We start from the raw sequence: 27343 nt of genomic DNA on the forward strand, positions 1-27343 counted from the left end.
TGCCAGAGCTCTGGAAGAGGTGAAGGAGAAAGGGCGTCCAATATAGACACAGGACACCAGAGAGCGTCGCCACTACCAAGTTTAAAAACTCAGACGGCCTGATTTGCCATCCACATCCTGTTACCAGTCCAGTCCTTCCAAAGGTGGGAATGGTGCATTATTTAAATTCCATTCTCTTTATCCCAGAGCGAAAATGCGTGGCACTTGGGTCAGAAACTCAGGCTAGGGGGCCCGGGTCCCGCTGCAGGGTGGGGCGCGGGCAGGCAGCGGGGCGGGGTGACGCGAGGTAGGCGCCGCGCAGCCCAGCCCACGTGTGCGCGAGATTTAAAAGTTGACGGAGCGCCGGGCGCTCAGTTCTGTGTCCGGGCCCCGCGAGCGGCGCTCCAGGGACGCTGGAGGCACGGCCAGCACCAGGTGCAGCACTAGCTACGCGTGGCGCAGCGCAGGGTCCCTAGCACCGAGCCTCCCGCAGTCGCCGAGATGCTGCGAACAGCGAGCTGCCGCCCCAGATCGCCCGCCGGACAGGTGGCCGCAGCGTCCCCGCTCCTGCTGCTGCTGCTGCTGCTTGCCTGGTGCGCGGGCGCCTGCCGAGGTAAGACGGCCCCGCACCCGGCCGCCGCCACGCCATGCGCGCCTCTCTCTGGCTCCACTCACCGCTCTCTTCTACCTTCTTTCTCTCACCTTTACATGGCTTCTGGGACTTCGCTTGGCTTCTCTGGAGCCGCGGGGTTTCCCGCCTCCCAGGCACAGGTCGCCGCCCCGGGGCAACTAGCGACGTAGGAGCAAGGGGCCCGGCCAGGGCCAAAATACCCAGGCCCCGCGCGTTGATGCCCAGCGGAGACCCTGCGCAGGGCCGGCTGCGATAGGTGGAGACTGGTAGGGCTCCCTCATCCTCGGGATTTCCACCCCCCCTCGGCCCGTGGAAACGGGTATTAAAATAGTGAACATTAAAATGCTTTCCTTTTGATTGCAATTATTGGAGGGATTGATGGTTGAAGCAAAACAAGAGTGAGTTTGATACTTCATCCGCTGAGGCAAGATAAACTTGGCGAGTGCTCAGCCTCTTTGGTGGGTGAGCTGGTGTTATGTTGAGATAAACCTGAGCGGTATAACGGGCCCCACGCTAACCGCTTAGAAGGGGGAAGGAGTGGGCTTTGTGCCTTACCGGTTTTCAGGCACTAGATAGGGAAAAGGAATAGAGAACTTCTCATCACACAAAGTTGGAGAGGCAAGTGTGCAAGCCAGGCTTTCAGGCAGTGCGACAGCTACAGCAAGTGATGGCAGATGTGATTTGCTAACAATAGGGACTTGCTGAGCTTGGCTTAGAAGAAATAGGAAACGCAAGGTCAGGGAAGGAGATCTGAAGCTTTGGAGACATAGCCGAGCAGAACGTAAACGTTCCAGTGGAGAGATCATTTTCTGGTTTCTCCAAGGGTTACAGCTTACTTTTGCAGGTGCCTTATGGGGACCATCGTTCATCCCCAAGTCAGGGGTCCCTCCCTTGCCAACCACTGCCTGGCGGGTTACAGCTTACTTTTGCAGGTGCCTTATGGGGACCATCGTTCATCCCCAAGTCAGGGGTCCCTCCCTTGCCAACCACTGCCTGGCTATAAATTTTCTAGCTTGGCAGAAGGTTCTCTTAGCTTCCCTCTGCTCTCCTTTCAGTGAGGTAAAAGTGGCAGACTGTTGTGTCATTGTTCAGAACGTTGGGTACTTAAAATCACAACTGCAGAGCCTGTAGTCGAGCCCTCAGTTAGAGATGGGGAAATAGAGACCGTTATTCTTTTCCTAATCTATTTATTTTTATTGTTCTCCTCTCATTGTTTTGATTTTGTCCTTTCCTGAGGCATTGGAGGGGTGTGTGTGTGTGTGAGAGAGAGAGAGAGAGAGACTCCCCTACTTGAAAAGCAAGATAATTTGGCTTTGAAATCCAGGCAGTCAGAAGCTAGCAGACCCAAACCTTCTCCATATAGCCAGTAGTGATACAACATGACTTTCTCCCAAGGTAAATGTTCATCTTTTAGGATTTTAAATATATTATTGGTAACTTAGGATGGTAATCTTTATCTGCCTTCTTAAGGATGCTGATAAGCATGGTTCGAAAAGTGACTTTGCTATGTAAAGAAAATGGCTTTCTATGCATTTGCATGCTATATGCATGCAGTGAAATTTGCATCAGAGATAACTGCCTTGGGGTGAGTTGGAGAATTTCAGACTGCTGGTGATTGAACAGTAACTGTAGAAGGCAGCAGCTGCTTCCTAAAAGAGATGAGTCTTGGTTTTTGTTTCCAAAAGAGCGTATCTGCTGACATATCAATCGTCTCGTAAATATCCCCAATATTTTTCAAGTAAAAGAATGAGATACTTCTTTTACTACCCAGAGGCCCCCTAGATTGCCCTTTTGTGTCTTCATTCCCCTTCAGACCTGCTCTGAATACTAAAAAAACTAATTTTATCTCTTTAAAAATGTGGTAGGAGGGGGAGAGGGTGAATAGCCATTTGATCTGCCCCAGTCCTGAGTCCCTAAAGATGGCACCAAGGGGGGCGTGACATACATAAGCAAAACCCAGAGATTATCTACCATGGTCAATCATCATGCAAGATGCAACTGGATGCCTCGAAAAACAACACAACAGATGTCGTAATGCCAGAGGAAAATAAAAGTGTCACTAAATGCAGCATCCTTGGCAAAAAAAAAAAAAAAAAAGAATTAGAGCATACAATGGCCATGCGAAGATAAAAGGTCAGCCACAGATTCAGTGGATGGAAACAATTTACTATTCAGAGAACACTAGTAAAATAAAGAGGAAACTTCCTATAAGAGGAACACATTTTGGATATCTGCATCAAACTGTTACTTGATTTTGCCTGTGACAATAAGTTATCAAATGGTCAAGACTAAGTTAAGGAGTGTCTTTTCCTGCCCAGGCCTCTTGCTCATAGAATAATTCTTAATGTTCACTTGGCAGTAACGATTTCTCACTTCCCAATCCGACAGTGAAGTACATACTCGCAATGAGAAAAGAAAATTGGCGCTATTTTTAGAATAATCAGGTCTGTCTTTCTTATACATAATGTACTTACGGATGTACAAGTTATTATTTCCAGCAGAGTATACTGTGTAAGACTGAAGATTTCACTTTACTGGATAGTAATGAAGTATAAACATCTTGAAGTTTCTCAGTGAAACTTATCGAAAACAGTACAGTTTTTATGATACAGGCACTGTCTCTGAAAACATGGAAAGTGATCTAATTACAGTATTGCTTTTTGACAGTATGAAGTCCATATCCAGAATGAAAATCATATTGACTCTAATTAACACATAGACAAAAGAAAGAATAACTCCTCCTTACGTTTGGGTTCAGTCATAGGATATTAGTCGTTTTCTTTTTTGTTGTTGTTGGAGACAGAATCTCGCTCTGTCGCCCAGGCTGGAGTGCAGTGGCACCATCTGGGCTCACTGCAAGCTCCGCCTCCTGGGTTCATGCCATTCTCCTGGCTCAGCCTCCCGAATAGCTGGGACTACAGGCGCCTGCCACCATGCCCGGCTAATTTTCTTGTATTTTTAGTAGAGATGAGGTTTCACCGTGTTAACCAGGATGGTCTCGATCTCCTGACCTCGTGATCCGCCCGCCTCGGCCTCCCACAGTGCTGGGATTACAGGCGTGAGCCACCGCGCCCAGCCAGGATATTAGTCGTTTTCTATAAACTATAGAATTTTTTAAAATTTTGTCTCCTCTCTCTTTTTTTTTTTTTTTCCATGAAACTGTGTTTACATGTTTTGTAGAAGGGCCGCAAAATACCCTTTTTCTATTTTATGGAAATGCCTGGGGCTAAGTTAGGCATAGTGGCCTTTCTAAGTGGCTCATGCAAGCTTGGGAAATGGAAAGAAGCAAACTCTCCATGGTCCTGATGAGGCGGTGTGTCTGAACACAGTGAAGTTGAGGTGGAAGCTTCTACTTTTACTGGGAGTCGGGGATGGTCGAAAGTATAAGAATAAAAAATAGCATTATTTAAACAGGAATGCTGTGTCAAACAGAATCTCATTTAGTGAGATCACCAGGTGTTTTATATGGAAATTTGAGAAGCACAGCTTTATCCCTTCTTGAAAACAATGAGCTCAGGGTAGGATCTACCAGATAACTGTGACTTCGGGATATATGTTTGCGGTAGGGTGAGAAATATATAACTGAGAAGTTTGTAAGATTGTTTACCCACTTTGAATAGTTGTCCCATGAAAGGGGATTCTGTCAGGTTCTGAAATAAACCAACTCTTTTATGGGCTGCATGACCTCTATAAGTTATTTCTAATGCTAAGTACCACAGAAAATGTAGTTGATTACTGTCATTATTATTGTTGTTATTAGAACTTAAATGAAATAATAGTAAAAACTTGTATGAATTGAAGGCAAGAGTTGCCTAAAACATGGTAGAATTAGGAAAAAAAATCTATCAGGATATGCAATTAACCAGACTGATTTTCTGAGTTTTTAGGGCACCCGTCATCCAAGCAGTGAACACTGTACCCAATATGTAGTCTTTTATCCCCCAACCCCCTCCTAGCCTCCACCTCCGAGTCCCCGAAGTCCATTACATCACTCTATGTTTTGTGTCCTCATAGCTTAGCTCCCACTTATAAGTGATAACATAGTATTTAGTTTCCCATTCCTTCACTTCAAATAATGGCCTCCAGCTCCATCCAAGTTGCTGCAAAAGACATTATTTTGTTCCTTTTTATGGCTGAGAGATAGTCCATGGTGTATATATACACCACATTTTCTTTATCCACTTGTTGGTCAGTAGGCACTTAGGTTGTTTCCATATCTTTGCAGTTGCAAATTGTGCTGCTATACACATGTGTGTGCATGTGTCTTTTTCATATAATGACTTCTTTTCCTTTGGACGGATACCCAGTAGTGGGATTGCTGGATCAAACCATAGATGTGCTTTTGGTTCTTTAAGGAATTTCCATACTGTTTTCCATAGTGGTTGTACTAGTTTACATTCCCACCAATAGTGTAAAAGTTTTCCCTTTTTACACATCCATGCCAACATCTATTGTTTGACTTTTTAATTATGGCTGTTCTTGCAGGAGTAAGGTGTTATCTTGTGGTTTTAATTTGCATTTCCCTGATGATTAGTGATGCTGAGCATTTTTTTCATACGTTTGTTGGCTGTTTGTATATCTTCTTTTGAGAAATGTCTATTCATGTCCTTTGCCAACTTTTTGATGGGATTGTTTTTTCTTGCTGATTCGAGTTCCTCATAGATTCTGGATACTAGTCCTTTGTTGGATGCGTAGTTTGCAAATATTTTCTCCTACTCTGTGGGTTGTCTGTTTACACTGCTAATTATTTCTTTTGCTGTGCAGAAGCCTTTTAGTTTAATTAGGTCCCATTTATTTATTTTTGTTTTTGTTGCATTTGCTTTTGGGGTTTTAGTCATGAATTCTTTGCCTAAGCCAATGTCCAAAAGAGTTTTTCCAATGGACCTTCTAGAATTGTTAGGGTCTCAAGTCTTATATTTAAGTCTTTGATAGGTCTTGAGTTGATTTTTAAGGTGAGAGATAAGGATCCACTTTCATTCTTCTGGATGTGGCTTGTCAGTTTTCCTAGCACCATTTATTGAATAGGGTGTCCTTTCTCCAATTTATGTTTTTGTATACTTTGTTGAAGAATAGTTGGTTTTAAGTATTTGGCTTTCTTTCTTTGTTCTCTATTCTTTTCCGTTAGTCTAAATGCCTGTTTTTATACCAGTACCATACTGTTTTGGTAACTATAGGCTTATAGTATAATTTGAAGTCCAGTAATGTGATGCCTCCAGATGTATTCTTTTTGCTTAGTATTGCTTTGGCTGTGTGGGCTCTTTTTGGTTTTATACGAATTTTAGGATTGTTTTTTCTAGTTCTATAAAAATGATGTTGGTATTTTGATGGGAATTGCATTGAATCTGTAGATTGCTTTGGGCAGTATGGTCATTTTCACAATATTCATTCTTCCAATTCATGAGCATGAGATGTGTTTCTATTTGTCTGTAGACATAAGTAATTCGTTCTTGAGAGTAATATCTTTGTAATGTTATTAAGGTTTATGTAGTAATTATGTCTCCTTGTACTAAGTCAAATGCTGAAATATTTAGTTGAAATAGGTGGGTGATGATGTACAGTGAAAAATGAAGAAAGTGTGCCAGAAAGAATTATATATGGATATTTAATTTTAGAAGAAATGCTATAAAATTAACCTGTGGCTATAACTTTATTTTTAGGTGCTCCAATATTACCTCAAGGATTACAGCCTGAACAACAGCTACAGTTGTGGAATGAGGTAAGGAACTATCATCACACAAATTTGTAGAAACTTTACCATTCTTTGAAATTATCATGTTAAAATGTATAATTGAACTTTGGGAGAACTATGATTTTACCAACACTCTAACAATAAAACCCAGAATTACTATTTTTATTAAATAAAAGAGAAGGAAAGAAGAAAAGAAACAAAAATTTTGTAAATAGTTAAGAGGGCAGAAATAAGTCCTAATAACAGGATATAATAGAGTAATACAAGAACAGAGTAGTTACAGTAAATGTGTATGTACTTAAAAGACAGAGATTCTAAGATTGGATTTTTTTTTCGTCAATTCAAAGTTTATTTTATTTTTTTAACTTTTTTTATTATTATTATACTTTAAGTTTTAGGGTACATGTGCACAATGTGCAGGTTTGTTACATATGTATCCATGTGCCATGTTGGTGTGCTGCACCCATTAACTCGTCATTTAGCATTAGGTATACTCCTAATGCTGTCCCTCCCCACTCCCCCCAACACCACAACAGTCCCCAGAGTGTGATGTTCCCCTTCCTGTGTCCATGTGTTCTCATTGTTCAATTCCCACCTATAAGTGAGAACATGCAGTGTTTGGTTTTTTGTCCTTGCGATAGTTTACTGAGAATGATGGTTTCCAGTTTCATCCATGTCCCTACAAAGGACATGAACTCATCATTTTTTATGGCTGCATAGTATTCCATGGTGTATATGTGCCACATTTTCTTAATCCAGTCTATCGTTGTTGGACATTTGGGTTGGTTCCAAGTCTTTGCTATTGTGAATAATGCCGCAATAAACATACGTGTGCATGTGTCTTTATAGCAACATGATTTATAGTCCTTTGGGTATATACCCAGTAATGGGATGGCTGGGTCAAATGGTATTTCTAGTTCTAGATCCCTGAGGAATCGCCACACTGACTTCCACAATGGTTGAACTAGTTTACAGTCCCACCAACAGTGTAAAAGTGTTCCTATTTCTCCACATCCTCTCCAGCACCTGTTGTTTCCTGACTTTTGAATGATGGCCATTCTAACTGGTGTGAGATGGTATCTCATTGTGGTTTTGATTTGCATTTCTCTGATGGCCAGTGATGATGAGCATTTTTTCATGTGTTTTTTGGCTGCATAAATGTCTTCTTTTGAGAAGTGTCTGTTCATGTCCTTCGCCCACTTTTTGATGGGGTTGTTTGTTTTTTTCTTGTAAATTTGTTTGAGTTCATTGTAGATTCTGGATATTAGCCCTTTGTCAGATGAGTAGGTTGCAAAAATTTTCTCCCATTTTGTAGGTTGCCTGTTTACTCTGATGGTAGTATCTTTTGCTGTGCAGAAGCTGTTTAGTTTAATTAGATCCCATTTGTCAATTTTGGCTTTTGTTGCCATTGCTTTTGGTGTTTTAGACATGAAGTCCTTGCCCATGCCTATGTCCTGAATGGTATTGCCTAGGTTTTCTTCTAGGGTTTTTACGGTTTTAGGTCTAACATGTAAGTCTTTAATCCATCTTGAATTAATTTTTGTGTAAGGTGTAAGGAAGGGATCCAGTTTCAGCTTTCTACATATGGCTAGCCAGTTTTCCCAGCACCATTTATTAAATAGGGAATCCTTTCCCCATTTCTTGTTTGTGTCAGGTTTGTCAAAGATCAGATAGTTGTAGATATGTGGCATTATTTCTGAGGGCTCTGTTCTGTTCCGTTGATCTATGTCTCTGTTTTGGTACCAGTACCATGCTGTTTTGGTTACTGTAGCCTTGTAGTATAGTTTGAAGTCAGGTAGTGTGATGCCTCCAGCTTTGTTCTTTTGGCTTAGGATTGACTTGGCAATGTGGGCTCTTTTTTGGTTCCATATGAACTTTAAAGTAGTTTTTTCCAATTCTGTGAAGAAAGTCACCGGTAGCTTGATGGGGATGGCATTGAATCTGTAAATTCCCTTGGGCAGTATGGCCATTTTCACGATATTGATTCTTCCAACCCATGAGCATGGAATGTTCTTCCATTTGTTTGTATCCTCTTTTATTTCATTGAGCAGTGGTTTGTAGTTCTCCTTGAAGAGGTCCTTCACGTCCCTTGTAAGTTGGGTTCCTAGGTATTTTATTCTCTTTGAAGCAATTGTGAATGGGAGTTCACTCATGATTTGGCTCTCTGTTTGTCTGTTATTGGTGTACAAGAATGCTTGTGAATTTTGTACATTGATTTTGTATCCTGAGACTTTGCTGAAGTTGCTTACCAGCTTGAGGAGATTTTGGGCTGAGACAATGGGGTTTTCTAGGTATACAATCATGTCATCTGCAAACAGGGACACTTTGACTTCCCCGTTTCCTAATTGAATACCCTTTATTTCCTTCTCCTGCCTGGTTGCCCTGGCCAGAACTTCCAACACTATATTGAATAGGAGTGGTGAGAGAGGGCATCCCTGTCTTGTGCCAGTTTTCAAAGGGAATGCTTCCAGTTTTTGCCCATTCAGTATGATGTTGGCTGTGGGTTTGTCATAGATAGCTCTTATTATTTTGAGATACGTCCCATCAATACCTAATTTATTGAGAGTTTTTAGCATGAAGTGTTGTTGAATTTTGTCAAAGGCCTTTTCTGCATCTATTGAGATAATCATGTGGTTTTTGTCTTTGCTTCTGTTTATATGCTGGATTACATTTATTGATTTGCATATGTTGAACCAGCCTTACATCCCAGGGATGAAGAAGATTGGATTTTTTTAATAGATCCAGAAATCTGTTGTCTATCAGTATCACACTTAAAACAGAAAACCAAAAAAGACTAAGTATAAAAGGATGGAAAATGATGTAGCAAGCAGATATAAACTGAAAGAGAATATATCTGATCAAATAGAATTCAAATGAACCATCATAACAGACAAATAAGGATCTTGTATGTTAAAAAAAGAAAACCAGAACAAGAAAATATAGACATCATTAATATATACTAATAATGTAACCTTAAAATTTATTCAACAGCTGATAGACCTTCAGGGAAAAAAATAGGTAAATCAACAGTTATAGTTGGAGAGTTTAATACACCTCTCTCAAAAACTGACAGTTAAAGCAGATAGCTCATAAGTAGCTATAACAACGACATAATCATACAATTAATAAATTAGAGCTACTAGAAATATTTTTCACTACTTGGGAGTCTGAAATGGGAGGATTACTTCTACCCAGGAATTTTTTTTTTTTTTTTTGGATACATGGTCTTGCTGTTACCATGCTGGAATGCAGTGGCTGGATCTCTGCTCACTGCAACCTCCACCTCACGGGTTCAAGCAATTCTCCCACCTCAGCCTCCCAAGTAGCTGGGACTACAGGCGCACACCATCATGCCCAGCTAATTTTTGTATTTTTAGTAGAGACGGGGTTTCACCATGTTGGCCAGGATGGTCTCCATCTCTTGACCTCATGATCCACCCGCCTCAGCCTCCCAAAGTGCTGGGATTACAGGCACGAGCCACCGCGCCCAGCCACTTCAGCCCAGGAATTTAAGACCAGTCTGGACAACATAGTGAAACCCCATTTCAGGAAAAAAAAAAAAAAAAAAGACAAAGATTGTTTAAAACCTGCACTAAATAGTATACACATTCTCTTTGTGTATAATTGGAACATCTGAAAAACAGAATGTGTTAGACAGAAAGGAAGAGTCCATAAGTTAGAAAAAAATGCCTCCAAATGTTTTCCAGTTATAATGCGATAAAATTAGAAATTAATAACAAAGTATAACAAGTATGTCTTCCGTTTGGATATATATAGTATTTTGGTAAATAACTCTGGGCTAAAAAGAAAATTACAAAATGTATTTAACAACTGATAGACCAAATAAAAACATTATAACTCAAAATGTATAAGCTACAGCTAAAACAGTAGCTAGAGAGAAATTTTAGCTTCGTATATATTTATTGGGGAGAAGAAAATTTAAAAACATTAATAAGCTAAGCATTCTGCTAAAAATGAGGTGAAAAAGAACAGGGAAAATTAAAAGAAACAGGAATGAAGTAAATAATAAAAATAAGGCCGGGTGTGGTGGCTCACACCTGTAATCCCAGCACTTTGGGAAGCCGAGGTGGGCGGATCACGAGATCAGGAGTTTGAGACCAGCCCCGCCAACATAGTAAAACCTCGTCTACTAATAACACACAAATTATCCGGGCATGGTGGCATGTGCCTGTAATCCCAGCTACCCAGGAGGCTGAGGCAAGAGAATCACTTGAGCCTGGGAAGCGGAGGTTGCAGTGAGCCGAGATGGCACCACTGCACTCCAGCCTGGGTGACAGAGTGAGACTCCATCTCAAAAAATAATAAATAATAATAATAATAATGGCAGAAATAAGTTTTAAAAAGAGAGTGGAGCAACAGTTTTAACAAAATCATATATTTGTTCTTTCAGTAAGTTAAGCGCTGGTAGTACTGATTTCAAAAGGCAGAGGGGAAGGCAAAGAAACAAGACATAGACCAAAAAAGGGTAGAACCCAAGAAAAATAGAGATATAAAAAAAGTTTTAAAATAATATTATGGATAATTGACTGTGTGATGGATGGTTGCGCAACTCTGTAAATACACTAAAAACCATTGAGTTGTGCACTTTAAATGGGTGAATTGTATGGCTTGTGAATTATATCTCAGTAAAGCTGTTAAAAAGAAAGTATGGACGGCTATCTGGTGATAATTTTGAAATTAGATGAAATGGATAAATTCCTAGATAAATATGCTGTGCCAAAAAAGGTACAGTGGTAATATGATAAGCACTGAAGGAACAATTTCTTCTTTCCTTGTATCACTGGCCAAGGCCTGCTTACTGTCTTACGCAGTAAATGTATCTAAAGCTTTTCCATAAAGTATAAACTTGCTCTAGAAGTTTGATACATAACCTTTACCCAGTTAAGAAAGTTCTCTTATTTTCCTGTCTTGCTAAGAGTTTTGTTAATCCTAAATAAAATGTAAACTTAAATACTTCATTTGTGTCACTATTGAGATAAGCAATATGCTTTTTCTCTTTTAGTCTATAACTGCAATGAATTGCATTAACAAACTTCTTGCTCTTGAACTATTAGAACTAGTTTGAGAGTTCAGGAGACTTTTGGATATAATACCAATCTACAAGAATCAATAACATTTCTTTTCACTAGGCAAAAGTAACATAAAAGTACAGTTTAAAATACTGTAGTATACACGATAGTGACAAAATCTGTAAGTATTTAGAAATTAACCAAAAATACACCCTAAATTTATGGAGTAGAAAATTAATTTCCAATAAAGAAAATAGATGATGATATAAATATTTGGAGAGACATTCTCTCTTGGATGAAACAATTAATTTAATATAATAAAAATATCAATTTTCCTCATTAATTAATATAAATCCCATAAAATCAATGCAATCTCAAACAATTTCATTTACTTTAAAAAAAAACTTTAAAATTTAACCTAAAATTGATATGGAAAAATAAAGGTCTACAATTAGCTGAAAACATATTAAATATGAAGAGCTACTAGTGGGAACTTGCCTTATCGGATGTTGAGACATAGTATAAAAACTGCAGTAATAAAAAAAAAAAGGCACGGTAATTGCACAAGAACAGACAGAATGAACCAATGGAACAGAGACTAGAGCTTGGAGAGAATAGCAGTCACCACCAGTACCTGTCATATCCCTTTGGCATTTGCCATCCCAGCGTACTGGAAATTTATTGTTTCTGATTGCGAGCATCCATGACTCTTCCTGCACTGCCTGTGCTTGCGCCAGCCAGAAGTGCCTGAGAATAAATGACTGCACCAGAGAGCAGCCCCCAATTGAGGACCAAAGGGAGTTGGTGGATAAATGCCTTAGCCACCTCACCCCTAAAGAAAGAAATATAAAAGGTAAATTATAGAGTTAGTAGAAAATCATATAGGACAATATCTTTGTTAGGAGCAGGGAAAAACTTCTTGAATGAAACTTCAAATATAAGTCGTAAGAAACTTCAAATATAAATCGTAAGGCCAAAAACATTCATGAATTAAATTACATTAAAAGTAAAACTTCTTTCAGCAAAGGACTCCATGGAAAATGGTAAGGGCCTTTGTTGGTTTTTTGTTTGTTTGTTTTGTTTTTGTTTTTGAGACAGGGTCTCGCTCTGTCGCCCAGGCTGGAGTACAGTGGCATGACCTCAGCTCAGTGCAACCTCCGCCTCCTAGAGTTCAAGTGATTCTCGTGTCTCAGCCTCCTGAGTAGCTGGGACTACAGGCACGTGCCACCACGGCCGGCTAATTTTTGTATTTTAAGTGGAGACAGAGTCTTGCCATGTTGGCCAGGCTGGTCTCAAACTCCTGACCTCAAGTGATCTGCCCACCTCGGCTTCCCAAAGTGCTGGAATTACAGGTATGAACCACCCTGCCCAGCCTTTGAAAGAAGATATTGACAATATCTAAAACCAGTAAGGGGCTGCTTTTCTAGAATATACAAGAAACTACACCAAATCAATTGGATAAAGATAAGACTTCAAAATGAAAATAGTCAAAGGATACAAACAGTTTACAGAAGAGGAAGTTCAAAATGTTAACAAACATCTAAAACATATAAACATGTTCATTAGTAACAATGAAATGAAAATTGGGACGAGGGCAAAGTGTCACTTTCTACCTATTAGACTAGTTAATTGCAAATGTTACAAGGATGTGGGGGGTCTACAAACTCTCATGCATTGCTGGGCAGACTGCTAACTGGTAGAGCCATCTAGAAAACAACCTAGATACCCCCACGATCCAGCATTCCCACTCCTGGGTAGATGGCCCAAAGATATTCTCCCACAGATCCATAAGTGGAGAAGAGATTCAAGGAGGTTGATTATAGCTTTGCTTGTAGTGGAAGGAATTGGAGGGAACCCAGCTGTCTGTCACTGGGGAGTGGATAGGCAACATGTGGTGGGCACACATTATAGAATATACTACAGCACTTGAAGCAACATACTAGATAGACACCCAGCAACATGGATAGGTCTCAATGGATAGTGTTAAGTGGAAAAAAAGTGAGGAAATATACATGCACACAAAACAACAATATGGGTTTTACAAAAACATATACAAATGGAGGATATGCCTCAAATACACTAGAAGAGTTGCCTGCAGGAGGGTGGAATGGGGGTAGGAAATGGAAATATAAAAGGAACAAATAAGTAAGGCAAGGCTAATGATAATAGTGAGCTATGAACTGAGAAGAGTACCCTTTGTACCTAGGTCACCCGCAACAAAATACATAAGGGAAAAGATAAGATAGATGCTAAGTGCCAAGTATAAAACAGTCTTCAATAGTATAGAAATTCATCAAGTGTTATTATAAGGGTTTCTGCCTTGATAGAATATCTAGCTACATGCTAGAAATATAAATAAGATGAAGAGTGACTTAGATAACAGATATTAATGTATAGTACAGACACATTTATTTTAGCTTGAAATATTCTATATTTCCATGGAAAATATTTGGAAAAATACTTTATATGATAATGCTGGAAAAAACTCAGACTTGCAAAAAAAAGTGTACATTCTTTTAGAGAAAAGAAGATATTTAAAGAAGTTAAGATGCAGCTGGGCAAGGTGTCTCAGGCCTAATACCAGTTCTTTGACAGGCTGAAGCAGGAGGACCACTTGAGCTCAGGAGTTCAAGACCAGCCTGGGTAACATAGTGAGACCTCATCTCTATAAATAATAAAAAAATAAGCCAGGCATGGTGGTGCTTGCCTGTGGTCCCAGCTACTCAAGAGGTTGAGGTGAGAGGATCACTTGAGCCCAAGAAGTCAAGGCTGCAATGAGCTCTTATTGTACCACTGCACTGCAGTCTGGGAGACAGCCAGACAAAAAAAAAAAAAGAGAGAGAAAGAGAGAGAGAAAGAAAGAAAGAGAGAAAGAGAGAGAGAAAGAAAGAAAGAGAGAGAAAAGAAAGAGAAGAAAGAAAGAGAAAGAGAAGAAAGAAGAAAGAGAAGAAAAGAAAGAAGAGAGAGCAGAAAGAGAGAAGAAAAAGAGAGAAGAGAGAAAGAGAGAAGAGAGAAGAAAAGAAAGAAGAAAAGAGAGAGAAGAGAAAAGAAAGAAAGAAGAAAGAGAGAAGAAAGAAAAAGAAAGAAAGAAAGAAAGAAAGAAAGAAAGAAAGAAAAAGAAAGAAAGTAAGTTAAGATGCTAGGAACATATAGTTAATTTTTCTGCTTAAAGATTTAAAAATTACAGAGCTACAGCAAACCAACACAGGAACAGAAAACCAAACACCACATTTTCTCACTCGTAAGTGGGAGTTGAACAATGAGAACAGATGGACACAGGGAGGGGAACATCACACACCGGAGCCTGTCGGGGGTGTTGGGGGGCAAGGGGAGGGAGAGCATTAAGACAAATACCTAATGCATGCGGGGCTTAAAAACCTAGATGATGAGTTGATGGGTGCAGCAAACCACCATGACATGTGTATACCTATGTAACAAACCTGCACGTTCTGTACGTTTCCCAGAACTTAAAGTAAAATAAAAATAAATAAATAATAATAATTACAGAGCTACCCAGGCACTAGAAACACATTCTTTCTAACCATATGTAGAGACCTAAACATTTTCAATGAGATTTACCAATGGTCTCTACAGAGTTCTCAAAAGCAGTCAGTTGCATTCAAAACCATTAGAGCCATATGCTGAGTACAACGAACAAATGCTTACTCAAATGGGAAGTGGGCAAGCAGCGTTCCTGTGTCCTTCAAAGAAATGAGAACAAAGACTGAAAAACTTTGCAGTTATCTCCTAATCTGACTAACTGGGTTTTTAAAAGTCTGATGTTTTTATTCAAATGACGTTAATGTCCTGAGATTCAAGGGTTCTCTGTTCTTGAACATGGACCACCTCACATAGATGGGCAGCCTGGTCTGTGGATGGACAGTGTTCCCCTGGAGTGGGTAATGTCTTCAGATACCTGCACACCATAAAAAACTCAGGAGGAACTACTTCCTTCTACCCTACTAAACCACAGAAGGTGACATTTGGAGGTGATGTAGTAAGCATTGCTCAAAAGTCAGAGCTTTAAAATGGTTATCTTTTTGACTTTCCCCTCTCAATTCACTTTTTTTCCCCCACAAGTTTAATACAACTTAATTAAAGGATTTTTGTTGAACACTTATTCTGGGCAATTTAGCGATAACATGGCCCCTACCCTCAGTGTGTGTGTGTGTGTGTGTGTGTGTCCATATTTCAGGTTTGTATGGCAAGGAAGAGGGACCAGGTGGGTGGGTGCAAAGGATGAGTGGAACAAACAATTCCCTAAATATTTGGGATATAAAGGGAAGATGAGGATAAAAGGAGGATAAAAGTTCTGTGAGGATAAAAAGGAAGGAGACATAAGCTTATGTTTTCTATAATATCTTATACCTGTGTTATTCTCTAAGTTAGGAAATAATATATTTTAGGACATGTTCAACTTGGAAGCAATGAGGAGCTTGAGAATTTATGACAGTAAAGTATAATAATCCACCCCCTGGTATGAGAAAAAGAATTCTGGGACTGAAACGGGCCTCTGAGATGGAATACCATAAATAGGACTCAACCTCAATCATTCCAGAGAGACAAGAATCAGTACCATTTTTTTCCAGTTCCATTTTAAAAGGCCATCAAAGAAATAAATGTCATAAACAATGCCAGACATCCAGCTTAGTGCTTAACTTCTACAGCATAGTTTTTTTATGATTAATATAAATCTCTCATTCTACCGTGTAAAGTCTCAAGTTTTCTTTTTAGGATAAGGACTGAAAATAGTTAGTTGCCAACTGTAGCTCAATAAACCCTCATTATAAAATAGAACTGTCTTCCAATACTGGTTTCTTGGAGAGATCTAGTGGATTGCCTATGTTGTATGAACAGTTTTTCTGGTATGCTGTTTATCATGCTGTTATTATGTTCATTTAGGTGACATTAGGTTCATGTGTCATAAAGAACCATATGATAACCAAAGGTCTGCCTTAATTTCAAGGTCATTCTTTAGTCAGCTCTCACATTTCTCAGGCTAAATAATACGTGAAAGTCTTTTCCTCAATATATTAATGTGAGGCATCTTCATGCCCTGGGATGGTCCCCGTCAGCAGTCACTAGAGATGTATACCCTGTGGTTAGGGGGACATCTTTAGGGAAGTCTCATTTCCAAGACTTTCTTACAAAGTTTTTGAGGCTCCTGTCTTCCAAATCCAGAGTCCTAAACTGTCATGGAACTGTGGTTAATGTTCCATAGGTAATGTGACTTTGTAAAATTTACTTTCTGTTATTTTCTGTCCATTCCCAGGTTGTAACTGACATTTTTGTTTTCTACAGATAGATGATGCTTGTTCGTCTTTTCTGTCCATTGATTCCCAGCCTCAGGTAATTCCAATTGAAGATATTTTGTAATAATGTAGGTGTTTGTGTAGTGCTTAAACTCTCCATTGCTGCCTTTGGAACCTTTATGTGCTCATGAAAACATGTCAGCGTATGAGATATTATTACATTTGCTGCAGATAATAATCAATACTGTGGGCTTGTGTTGTAATGTGCTAGGGCTTTCATCTCTAAATAAAATAGATTTGCAGACAATTACACATTTTGTAATGTCAAATTAAAATGTTAATTTCAAAATCCAATTATGTGTTAAGTTAGAAATACTGTATCTGTCAGGGTGCAGTGGCTCATGCCTGTAATCCCAGTGCTTTGAGAGGCCCAGGTGGGAGGATCACTTGAGGCTGGGAGTTCAAGACTAGCCTGGGCAACATAGCAAGACCCTGTCTCTACCAAATAATAAAAATTTAAGCAAACTAACACAGGAACAGAAAACCAAATACTGCATGTTCTCACTTATAAGTGGGAGTTAAGTGATGAGAAACATGGACACAAAGAGGGGAACAACAGACACAGGGCCTGCTCGAGGGTGGAGGTGGGAGGAGAGAGAGGATCAGTAACTATTGGGTACTAGATTTAGTACCTGGGTGACGAAATAATCTGTATAACAGACCCCTGTGACACAAGTTTACCTACATGACAATCTTGCGCATGTACTCCTAAACCTAAAATAAAAGTTTAAATAATAATAAAAATTTAAAATACTGTATCTATCGCTGTATTTGCGGACAAATATCCTATCTCCCAATTGAGTTTGAAACCACTGAGAGATGAATTTATGAGTCAGACTTTTGGAGGTCAAAGCATCATCATTATAACTGAAAAGTCCATTCGTGACTGTGGCTTCAGATCTGATATCAAGTGTGTTTGCTGTAATTGCCTCCAGAATTAAACTTGCCTGCAAGTCTCAGACAGTGACTCTGAGCTTTCCACCAGTCAGATTCTCAGCCACAGGGCAGAGACCAGGCAAGAACAGCTGACCAGCGCAAGAGCACTGACTCCATAGAGGAAAGAGCTGAACTGAACATGCCCAATTTCTTCCTCTCAGTTCACCTACCAGACAGCTCATTCCTCTTCAATAGAAAAGAATTAAGAGAAGGTTTTGGAAAGAGGCCAGGAGTGCTAATCTAGCTCCTCTGCATGGACACTTAAGGAGTGGGGAATAAGTGTGTTCTTACATTGTCCTTACTGGATGATGCTGCTTTCAGAGTCATCAGCTATGCGCCTGGGGCATACTCCCTACACAGTTTGGCCGAGGTGCCCAGGCTGTTGGTCACACAGTCTCCAGTTGTGTTTTCCTGGCCAGTGTGAAGAAACAGCCTTGTATAGTGTTGTATTTCTCCTGCCTCAACCCATTCCCTAGGTTCCTGCTGGAAATTTGAGGTATTAGATAGTAAAGCAAGACCAGGATCACAATAGATGATGTTTTTGAACAATGTTTCAAATTATTCAAGGAGCATTGGCAGATATATATTAATAACATGAGATGATATTAATCAGCATATATGCATTTGTGTTGTATTTAAAATTCAGGAACATCCTCAAAATCACTTTTAGGTCTTCAGTACTAAGAGGATGAATTTTAAAGCACTCATTTAAACTTCATCAAGATAAACTAATGTTTGACTGGATTTCAGTACTGTGCCTCTTTCAAGAGGAGCTTAGTAAATTTACTATTTGAAAGTTTTACATTTACAATTGAAATTGTAATAAATTTAATACTTTAAAAAATTATTGTTTTATTACATGTGAAATTAAAGCTATGCATTAAAACCTAATTTTGGTTTCACCATAGTATATTGGTGATGTTCTTATATGGGATACATTTATACCCAGCACCTGGAATCATGCTTGAGAAGAGACTCAATAAATATCTCTTTAATTACTTAGTTAATAAAACCCAGTAGCAAACATGCTATACAGAAATTGTTCTCTTGTAACAAATATCATTATATCATTCCTTTTTTTGGCCCATTCACTAGTTTAAAAACCACATAAATATGGTTTTACTGATTTAGCTCTCAAAAAATATAAATTCTGGAAGAATACATACAAAATAAATGATAATGGTTATGTGGAAGGGGAGTCCTAGGTGGATAGGGCAGAAATAGGAGGACTTTTTAACTAGATATCATCTTATAATTTTTTAATTTTGAAACTTGTGAAATTATGAATTATTCAAAACTCAAAGGAAAGAAATGAAAGAAATTATATAAAAGAGATAGATTCACAAGTCCCTTCCCTAGAAATAGCTGCTAAACTAATACAGATGCATCTCTTTGGAATGGTGCTTATGTATAGTAACTGTATTTGGGTACCTTCACAAGAATAAGTAATATTAGTAAATTAGGAATTGTTTTTAAAAATTGTATTCCTGATGTTTTGGGAATATATCATTTTATGGGCTTACTTCGTGGCTGGGTTTCTTCATATGCTTGGTGTTCATTGGCTGGCTATCAGCAGGGGTGGTGGAGGCAACTGGGTGAAGTGTTGCTTACAGTCCAGCAGGCTAGTCTGAGCTTTTTCACATGGTTGCTGGGTTCCACCAGCCGTGGGAGAGCAAGCTCCATCACCTAAGTGGGTTTCAAACCTCTGCTTGTGACATGTTTACTCATGCCCCATTGGCCAAAGCAAGACAAAGAGTCAATGTGGGCGCCACACTCAGTGTCTGCGTTAGGGGACTGACTACATAAAGGCAATGGATACGGGGGGCGTGATTCAATGGGGATATTATTATAACAGTAATTACTGTAATTTCTAAAAATTGTCATTATTTTCTCAAAACATTGATAATAAACTCAATTCATGAGTGGGCAATTCGGTACACAACTGAAAACTAGTGATAAGTATAGCTATTGTACTCAGATTTAAGGTTTTAGCATCACTTAGTCATTTAAAATACTAAGACATCATATCACTGCTTTGCTCCAAATCTTCATATGGTTTCTTATTGCAATTAGAATAGTATCAAAATCCCTTGATACAGCCCACAGACCCTAAATAGTTTTTTTTAAATTTTAGGTTCAGGGGTAAATGTGCAGGTTTGTTATGTAGGTACAGTGTGTCGTGGAGGTTTGGTGTATAGATTATTTCATCACCCAGGTAATAAGCATAGTACTAGATAGGTATTTTTTTACCCTAACCCTCCTTCCACCCTCCACCCTCAAGTAGGCCCCAGTATCTATTGTTCCCTTCTTTTTGCCCACTTGCATCTGTGTTTAGCTCCTACTTATAAATGAGAACATGTGGTATTTGGTTTTCTGTTCCTATGTTATTTCGCTTAGGGTAATACCCTCCAGCTCCATCCATGTTGCTGCAAAGGACATGATCTCATTCTTTTTTATGGCTGCATAGTATTCGGTGGTGTATATGTACCACCAAATTTGATACAATGTTAAAACATTGTTAATTTTCACATACACTATTATCTTATTATTTATGTGATTATGTGACCATTGCTATGAAACATTTTTACCAAGTAGAAAATGTTATCTTTAAGGTCTATACACTTAAAAATAAGATATTAAAACTTTCATATATTTAAATCCTTTGAAGAATAGTTGAGAATTGGCTTCTTGTAAAGGGGAGTTGGGGAAAATGAATTTGCCTTGAAACTTTTTCAGTCAAATTTCAATCTTACTGAAGGTCATCCAGCTTAGAAACTGTTTTCTAAGAAAAAACAACTCACATGTGTGAGTTTATTCTTCTTTGAGTTGAAATACATTTTTGAAACATGACATCACTAGGTATTTTCTTCCTATTGTTTTGTATTTTCTATTTTGAAATAAGCCGTAAGTGTTTATTCTTCTTTGAGGTGAAATACATTTTTGACACATAACACCACTGGGTGTTTTCTTCTTATTGTTTTGTATTTTCTATTTTGAAATGAGCATAAGTGGAGCATTTTGTTTTTGTTTTTAGAGATAGGGTCTCACTCTGTCACCCAGGCTGGAATGCAGTGATACAATTATAGCTCACCACAGCTACGAACTCCTGGGCTCAAGTAATCCTCCCACCTCAGCCTCCTGAATAGCTGGGACTACAGGAGCATGCCACCATGCCCAGCTAATTAAAAGAAAAAAATTTTGTGTAAAGATGGGGGTCTCACCATCTTGACCAAGCTGGTAAGAGAAGTTATAGGGATTTTATTTCAGATTTTTGTGGGGTGACCTGTGTATTCAGCCCTTAAGTATAACCAGTGAGAAAGGATGTATCAGTGTTCACACTCTAGTTTTTCTCGCAGCCAACTCCCAACTCCAGGCTTAGCAGGCAATACCAATGCAACACAATGATATCTACAAATGAGAAGGCCAAGGTCCCAGGCCTCACTCCTCCAACTCCTAGCCATGTGTGGTATTGGCCAAGTGACAGTCTTTAGAACCTTACTTCTTCTGTATGTAAGAATAACAATTCATGTCCTGTGTAGGACAGAATAGAAATTATGTATAGTCATGCATCACTTAACAATGGGGATATACATTCTGAGAAATGTGTCCTTAGATGATTTGTCATTGTGTAAACATCATAGAGTGTACTTACACAAATCTAGACGTACAGCCTACTACACACCTAGGCTATATGGCTACAAACCTGTACAGCCCATTACTGTACTGAATATTGTGGGCAGTTGTAACACACTATGTAATTAAACATATCTAAATGTAAAAAAGGTACAGTAAATACATAATATAAAAGATAAAAAATGATACACTTGTATAGGGTACTCACTATGAATGGAGCTTGAAAGACTGGAAGTTTCCTTGGATGAGTCAGTGAGTCAGTAATGAGTGATTGTGAAGGCCTAGGACATTACTATACACACTACTGCAGATTTCATAAACACTGTAAACTTAGGCTGCATTAAATTTATTTAAAAATTTTTCTCTCTTCAATAATAAATTAACCTTAGCTTACTGTAACTTTTTTACTTTTATAAACTTTTTAATTTTTTCTTTTTCAAGACGGTTTCATTCTGTCATCCAGGCTGGAGTGCAGTGGCATAATCATGGCTCACTGTAGCCTCGAACTCCTAGCTCAGATGATCCTCCCATTTCAGCCTCCTGAGTAGCTGGGACTACAGGCATGCACCACCACATCTGGCTAATTTTTTGTATTTTTTGTAGAGACAGGATCTTGCTATGTTGTCCAGGCTGGTCTCAAACTCCTGGGCTCAAGCAATTCTTCCACCTCGGCCTCCCAAAGTGCTGGAATTACAGGCATGAGCCACTATTCCTGGCCAACTTTTTAATATTTTAGAACTTTTTTCACTTTTGTAATGACACTTGGCTTAAAACACAAACACACTGAACAGGTGTACAGAAATATTTTCTTTCTTTATATCCTCTTTCTATAAGCTTTTGAAATTAAAAAGAATTTTTTTGACTTTTTAAACTTTGTTGTTAAAAATGAAGACACAGCATGCATATTAGCCTAGGCCTACACAGGTCAGGATCATCAAGATGTGACTAGATGATAGGAGTTTTTCAGCTTCATAATAATCTTATGTGACCACCATTGTATGTGCATTCTATCATTGACTCATTGACTGACATGCCATTACGTGGTGCATGACTGTATATGAAAATGTTTTATAGTTTATTGAAACACTGTATACATATGAGGCATTATTAATAAATATCCCAAGAATTTGCATGACAAGCAAACAAATGGAATGAAGAGAACAAAGCAGACCTCTGATGCTAGGAAGGGTGCACAGAAAAACTGTTGACTCCACCTGCATCTCTAACCGCAACCAACCATGTCAAGCATGTACTGTTGTTCAAAGGGAGAGAAGGTGAGACTACTGGAGGCCCTGAACAATTCTTTTCATATGTCTTTCTTTTTTTTTTTTTTTTGAGACAGAGTCTCACTCCGTCACCCAGGCTGGAGTGCAGTGTCGAGATCTCGGCTCACTGCAACCTCTGCCTCCCAGGTTCAAGTAATTCTCTTGCCTCAGCCTCCCGAGTAGCTGAAATTACAGGTGCATGCTACCATGCCCGGCTAACTTTTTGTATTTTAGTAGAGACTGGGTTTAGTAGAGACTTGGCCAGGCTGGTCTCGAATTCCTGACCTCAGGTGATCCGTCTGCCTCAGCCTCCCAAAGTGCTGGCATTACAGGCGTGAGCCTCTGCACCTGACCTCTTTTTCATATAACTTCTAAATTAAGAATCACTTCAGCTGTAAATCAACCTGAGAACTTTACCTACATTTAATTCTTCTAAGAACTCTCTGCAATGACGTCCTCCCTGACTTAGAGCTGAAGAAACGGAAATTTAGAGAGGTTAGGTAACCAGCCCAAGGTTACACAGCTAATAAAGAGCAGAAATGGAATTTGCACTGCGATAGAGTTATAGGCTTCCCAACTCCACAGCTCATGCTTTTAACCACTAATTATATTGCCCTCCCTACTGTTCTAGTTCTCCATTACTTCCAAAATGCATATATTAAGTAATCCATTGTTCATGGTGCTACTGTGCTAAATTCCGTGCAAAGCAGGTTTCGCCCCTGCTTGTCCATTTCTTCTACTCCTTACCACACCCAGCTGGCTGCTAACCACAGAGCCCTGCCCTACTTCTGTGCTCGAATGCTTTGAAAAACCTGATCCTGGGGTGTGCAGTCAGCAATCTGGAAGGGTGGTACTCAGATTAGGTGCACCACGCATGGCTTCTTCTCCTCCACTTCCCATTGTTTTCGAGCAATTGCAGGATTTTCAAATTAGCCAATAATGAGTAATATTCAGCGAGGCTCACAGCTTTGGCATGTAGATATTTTGCTACAAGCTGGGAAGAATAATTCCTCTTCTGGCACTGTCCCTTGTTACTCTCAGTCATAGAATTTCATAATATTTTAGCAAGTGCTGAGAACTATGTATCTAGATCACAGCGGAAGCCTTCATGGGTGCATATGTACCGTACTTACCTTTTTTTTGTTTTCTGGTTAGAAGGAAGGCTTTACTTTTACAGCCAAGTTTTTGTTGTGAGGGAAATCAAAGGATTCCAACAGTTTTAATAATCTACAGAAGGATTCTTTTCTAGGTAGTTAGCATTTCCTCATGCCCCTAACATTTTATAGTTATCTCTTCTATGTAAATGTCGTTAAAGCAGAAGCATAACTTAACATATCTTCTCATTTCTGTTAGGTATCCAATGCGCTGGAGGAGCTTTGCTTTGTGATTATGGGAATGCTACCAAAGCCTCAGGTAAGGTTGAAATAGTGTTTTGTTTGTAGATAAAAATTATCCAAAAATTTCTTGGAATTTCTCCTGGACGGAAATATGCCCAATTTAGGAAGCATGCCAAGACAAGTTAGAAGAGGAAAAATTGTTTTTGGATAAGAAATACTTCACGTTCTCTGATGTCTGAGCATTGAGCATCATATTAATGGAGTTTACAGTAATCTAATTGGGAAATCATATGGCCCCATCAAACATAAAATAAGTTCCAGTCCGGAGGAATAAATATGGGGTCATGTTGGCTCTCTTTTCTTGCCCTGACTTATGCTACTTTGGAGAACAGATGCATCTTTCTAAGCTGCTAAGCACATCTTATGGTTCAAAGGTTAGGACATTGTACTTTGGGGGAGAGTAGGGCATTAAGAATGCAAAAAAAAAAAAGCAAACTGTATTGTCATTGTCTTGGTTTCTTATTAAAATTACTTGATTCTTCTGGGAGAACTTTTTGTCCTGGAGTGAGAGTAGATGGGAACTTGAAAAGTAGCATAAGCACCATACCTAATTTTATAATCTCTTATCTTATGGATGAACTTATTTTAAAGCTACTTTATTAAAGATGAGAGCTTCAGGTTTGGAATTATATTTTTCATTTGCAATTCTAACTTAATCTGTGGTCATTGGTACACTCTGAATTCCATACCTTTCATATATAATAACTCAAAGAAAAAAATTGATAATTTGAAAGCATAAATGTTTTATGAAACTAAATAATCTCTGCCTACAATTGTATATTTATCCATTGTTTCTAATGGTGACATTGTCCAAAAAGTGTAATTGATTTTTCCTAATTAAAATAAAAGAAAGGACAATGGTGTTTATTCATGATCTTCCATTTATATTAAAAGCAAGTAAGAAAGAACAACAAAAAAGGAATTATATGATTTAATTTTTTTTTTTTTTTAATTGAGATGGAGTCTCGCTCTGTCACCCAGGCTGGAGTACAGTGGCGCCATCTCAGCTCACTGCAAGCTCCGCCTCCCAGGTTCACGCCATTCTTCTGCCTCAGCCTCCTGAGTAGCTGGGACTACAGGTGCTCCCACCACCAGGCCTGGCTAATTTTTTGTATTTTTTTTAGTAGAGACGGGGTTTCACCGTGTTAGCCAGGATGGTCTCGATCTCCTGACCTCGTGATCCGCCCGCCTCGGCCTCCAAAAGTGCTGAGATTACAGGCGTAAGCCACCGCGCCCGGCTAAAAATTTTTTTATGGAAGACATCAAAACCAACTCATAACCTTCATATTTAGTGATAAACAGTAAAAATATTTGCATGTGATTCTTTCAGTCGTCTCCTCTGAATATTCCATCGTGTCATGATATAATAATTTCCCATTCTACCACTGTTGAATATTTAGGATGTTTCCAATTTTTTACACTTATGAATAAAGTTGTAGTAAAGAGATCTTCATGCACATCTTTATTTGTAAACAATATTCAATTAATTTCCCATTTATTTTTAGAGCAACGGATGCTTAACTAATTTCAGTTCTTATATTTTATATGTAACATGAGTCATGTGTTTTAAATAATTGTGTGTTATAACATTATAAAATTACTCTATATAAGATAGTAAAATTTTACAATGTATAATGATATATATAATATCTCTTTTCAATAGGAACAAGATGAAAAAGATAATACTAAAAGGGTAAGATGATTTTCATAAATCTATACCTTATAAAATAATAAGGGAACCATTAATTTTTATAGTAAAACTTACTGCTTTTTTTAAACAGTTCTTATTTCATTATTCGAAGACACGGAAGTTGGGCAATTCACATGTTGTGGTAAGTTGTAGAACTACTTCTTAGTAATCACTAATATTTGTTTAAAGAATGAAACTGTTTTTGCAGCATAATAGAGCTAGATCAGAATTCAAATTTTTTACTTTAAAATTGTATATGTGAGTAAAGGAATGAAATTCAATATTTATTATACATTTGATTTATTTTATATGTCAATTACTACCTGTACATTAAATTCATTTGTTAATTAATTCATTCATTTAACAGTTATTTACAAAGTATTAGCTACATGCTATGTGCCAGGCACAATCCTAGATACTAGAAATATAGCAATAAATAAAACAAAATTTAAAAAAGAAATCCCTGGCCTGGCATGGTGGCTCATGCCTGTAATCCCAGCAGTTTGGGAGGCCGAGGCGGGAGGATCACTTGAAGTCCAGAGTTCGAGACCAGCCTGGCCAACATGGTGAAACCATCTCTACTAAAAATACAAAAATTAGCCGGGTGTGGTGGTGCATGCCTGTGGTCCCAGCTACTCGGGAGGTTGAGGCAAGATAATTGCTTGTACCCAGGAGGTGGAGGTTGCAGTGAGCTGAGATCACGCCACTGCACTCCAGCCTGGATGACAGAGCGATACTCTGTCTCAAAAAAAAGAAAAGAAAAGAAAAGAAAAATCCCTGCTTTTGTGAAACACATTCTAAAGACCAAGAAAATAAAAAAAGCAAATAAATAAGTAAAACATATTGTTTTAGATGGCAGTTGTTGCAAATTTAAAAATCATTTGATCCAAGGGCATTTTTTATTTTAAAGGATGATTATGAAAAATGTAATTAAATATAATTAGAAATATCCTCTTCAATTCCTAAGATCTTCTTATTAGTAATTAGGCATTTAATGTGAGAATGTATTCTCTAAGGTTAGCCAAAAACCAGTAATTTGAATCCAGTTCACTTTAAAATCATGTAGTATTAGCAGTAGTTTTCTTTTTGTATGCATGGATTTTAAAAATGCTAACCAACCTATTTGGTGTTTCAATCTAGAATAGTTAGAAATTATTGACTATAATATTATTTCCACACTTGTGATTCACTTCCATGAACGAATTTAGGGAATGAGGAGCATAGTGTATTTTAAACAGATATATACCTATGGAAAGGTAACTGTAATCTTAAACTGAGTTTGAAATATTTATCACATGGAATATTCTTACATATGAGGAGGCAAAAGATTATACTGGCTTTACACTGAGTACAAGTTGAATTAGTTAACAGATAACTGTTCTACAGGGCTCAACATAACCCATGTGATAAATGAATTTAACATTAATGAGAAGTCTCAATGTGACCCATACCTTTTTAAAAAATGCAGCCATGTCAGGTAGGTAGCTACATATCTCAAGTGTGCTTTCATTTTCTTTGGCTTGGCACCTTTACATTTTGGGAAAATGTATCTTAGTCACAGTTTTCACTATCGAGAACACATTATCATATTCACACATTGTTGTCTTTCTCCCAACGTTTCTGTTTTAAGTATATAATTTATAAAGGAGGTTATTAGATGTGTGTATAGTATAATCTTCCAGATTAACATATTTATAGTGGAAAATTGCTACTGGCAGTGTGGGTTTCGCCTGGTCCGAATTATTTTGAGTAAGTCTAGTAACAGACAGACTGCCTGTTGC

At 38.4% G+C, this 27343-nt stretch overlaps 1 protein-coding gene across 6 annotated transcripts in view; it reads left to right on the top strand.

Moving 5' to 3' along the window:
• Window positions 1–365: 365 nt before the first annotated feature.
• The window catches only part of NMU (neuromedin U), a 37397-nt gene continuing 10419 nt past the window's right edge, over window positions 366–27343 (top strand). For 4 of the 6 annotated variants that reach the window (XR_010113873.1, XR_008660433.2, XM_055294667.2 and 1 more), the window contains exons 1-6: window positions 372–592; window positions 6268–6326; window positions 16631–16678; window positions 23829–23888; window positions 25536–25565; window positions 25654–25704. Coding sequence is in view for 4 of the 6 variants with exons in the window: in XM_055294667.2 (XP_055150642.2) it covers window positions 481–592; window positions 6268–6326; window positions 16631–16678; window positions 23829–23888; window positions 25536–25565; window positions 25654–25704 (360 nt within the window). In the remaining 2 variants the exon portion in view is untranslated. Of the gene's footprint in view, window positions 593–6267; window positions 6327–16630; window positions 16679–23828; window positions 23889–25535; window positions 25566–25653; window positions 25705–27343 lie in introns of all 6 variants that reach the window. The other 2 variants (XM_055294664.2, XM_055294666.2) reach the window with 2 other exon arrangements.

The sequence above is a fragment of the Symphalangus syndactylus genome, chromosome 10, assembly GCF_028878055.3.
Source record: "Symphalangus syndactylus isolate Jambi chromosome 10, NHGRI_mSymSyn1-v2.1_pri, whole genome shotgun sequence".
NCBI classification, from domain to species: domain Eukaryota; kingdom Metazoa; phylum Chordata; class Mammalia; order Primates; family Hylobatidae; genus Symphalangus; species Symphalangus syndactylus.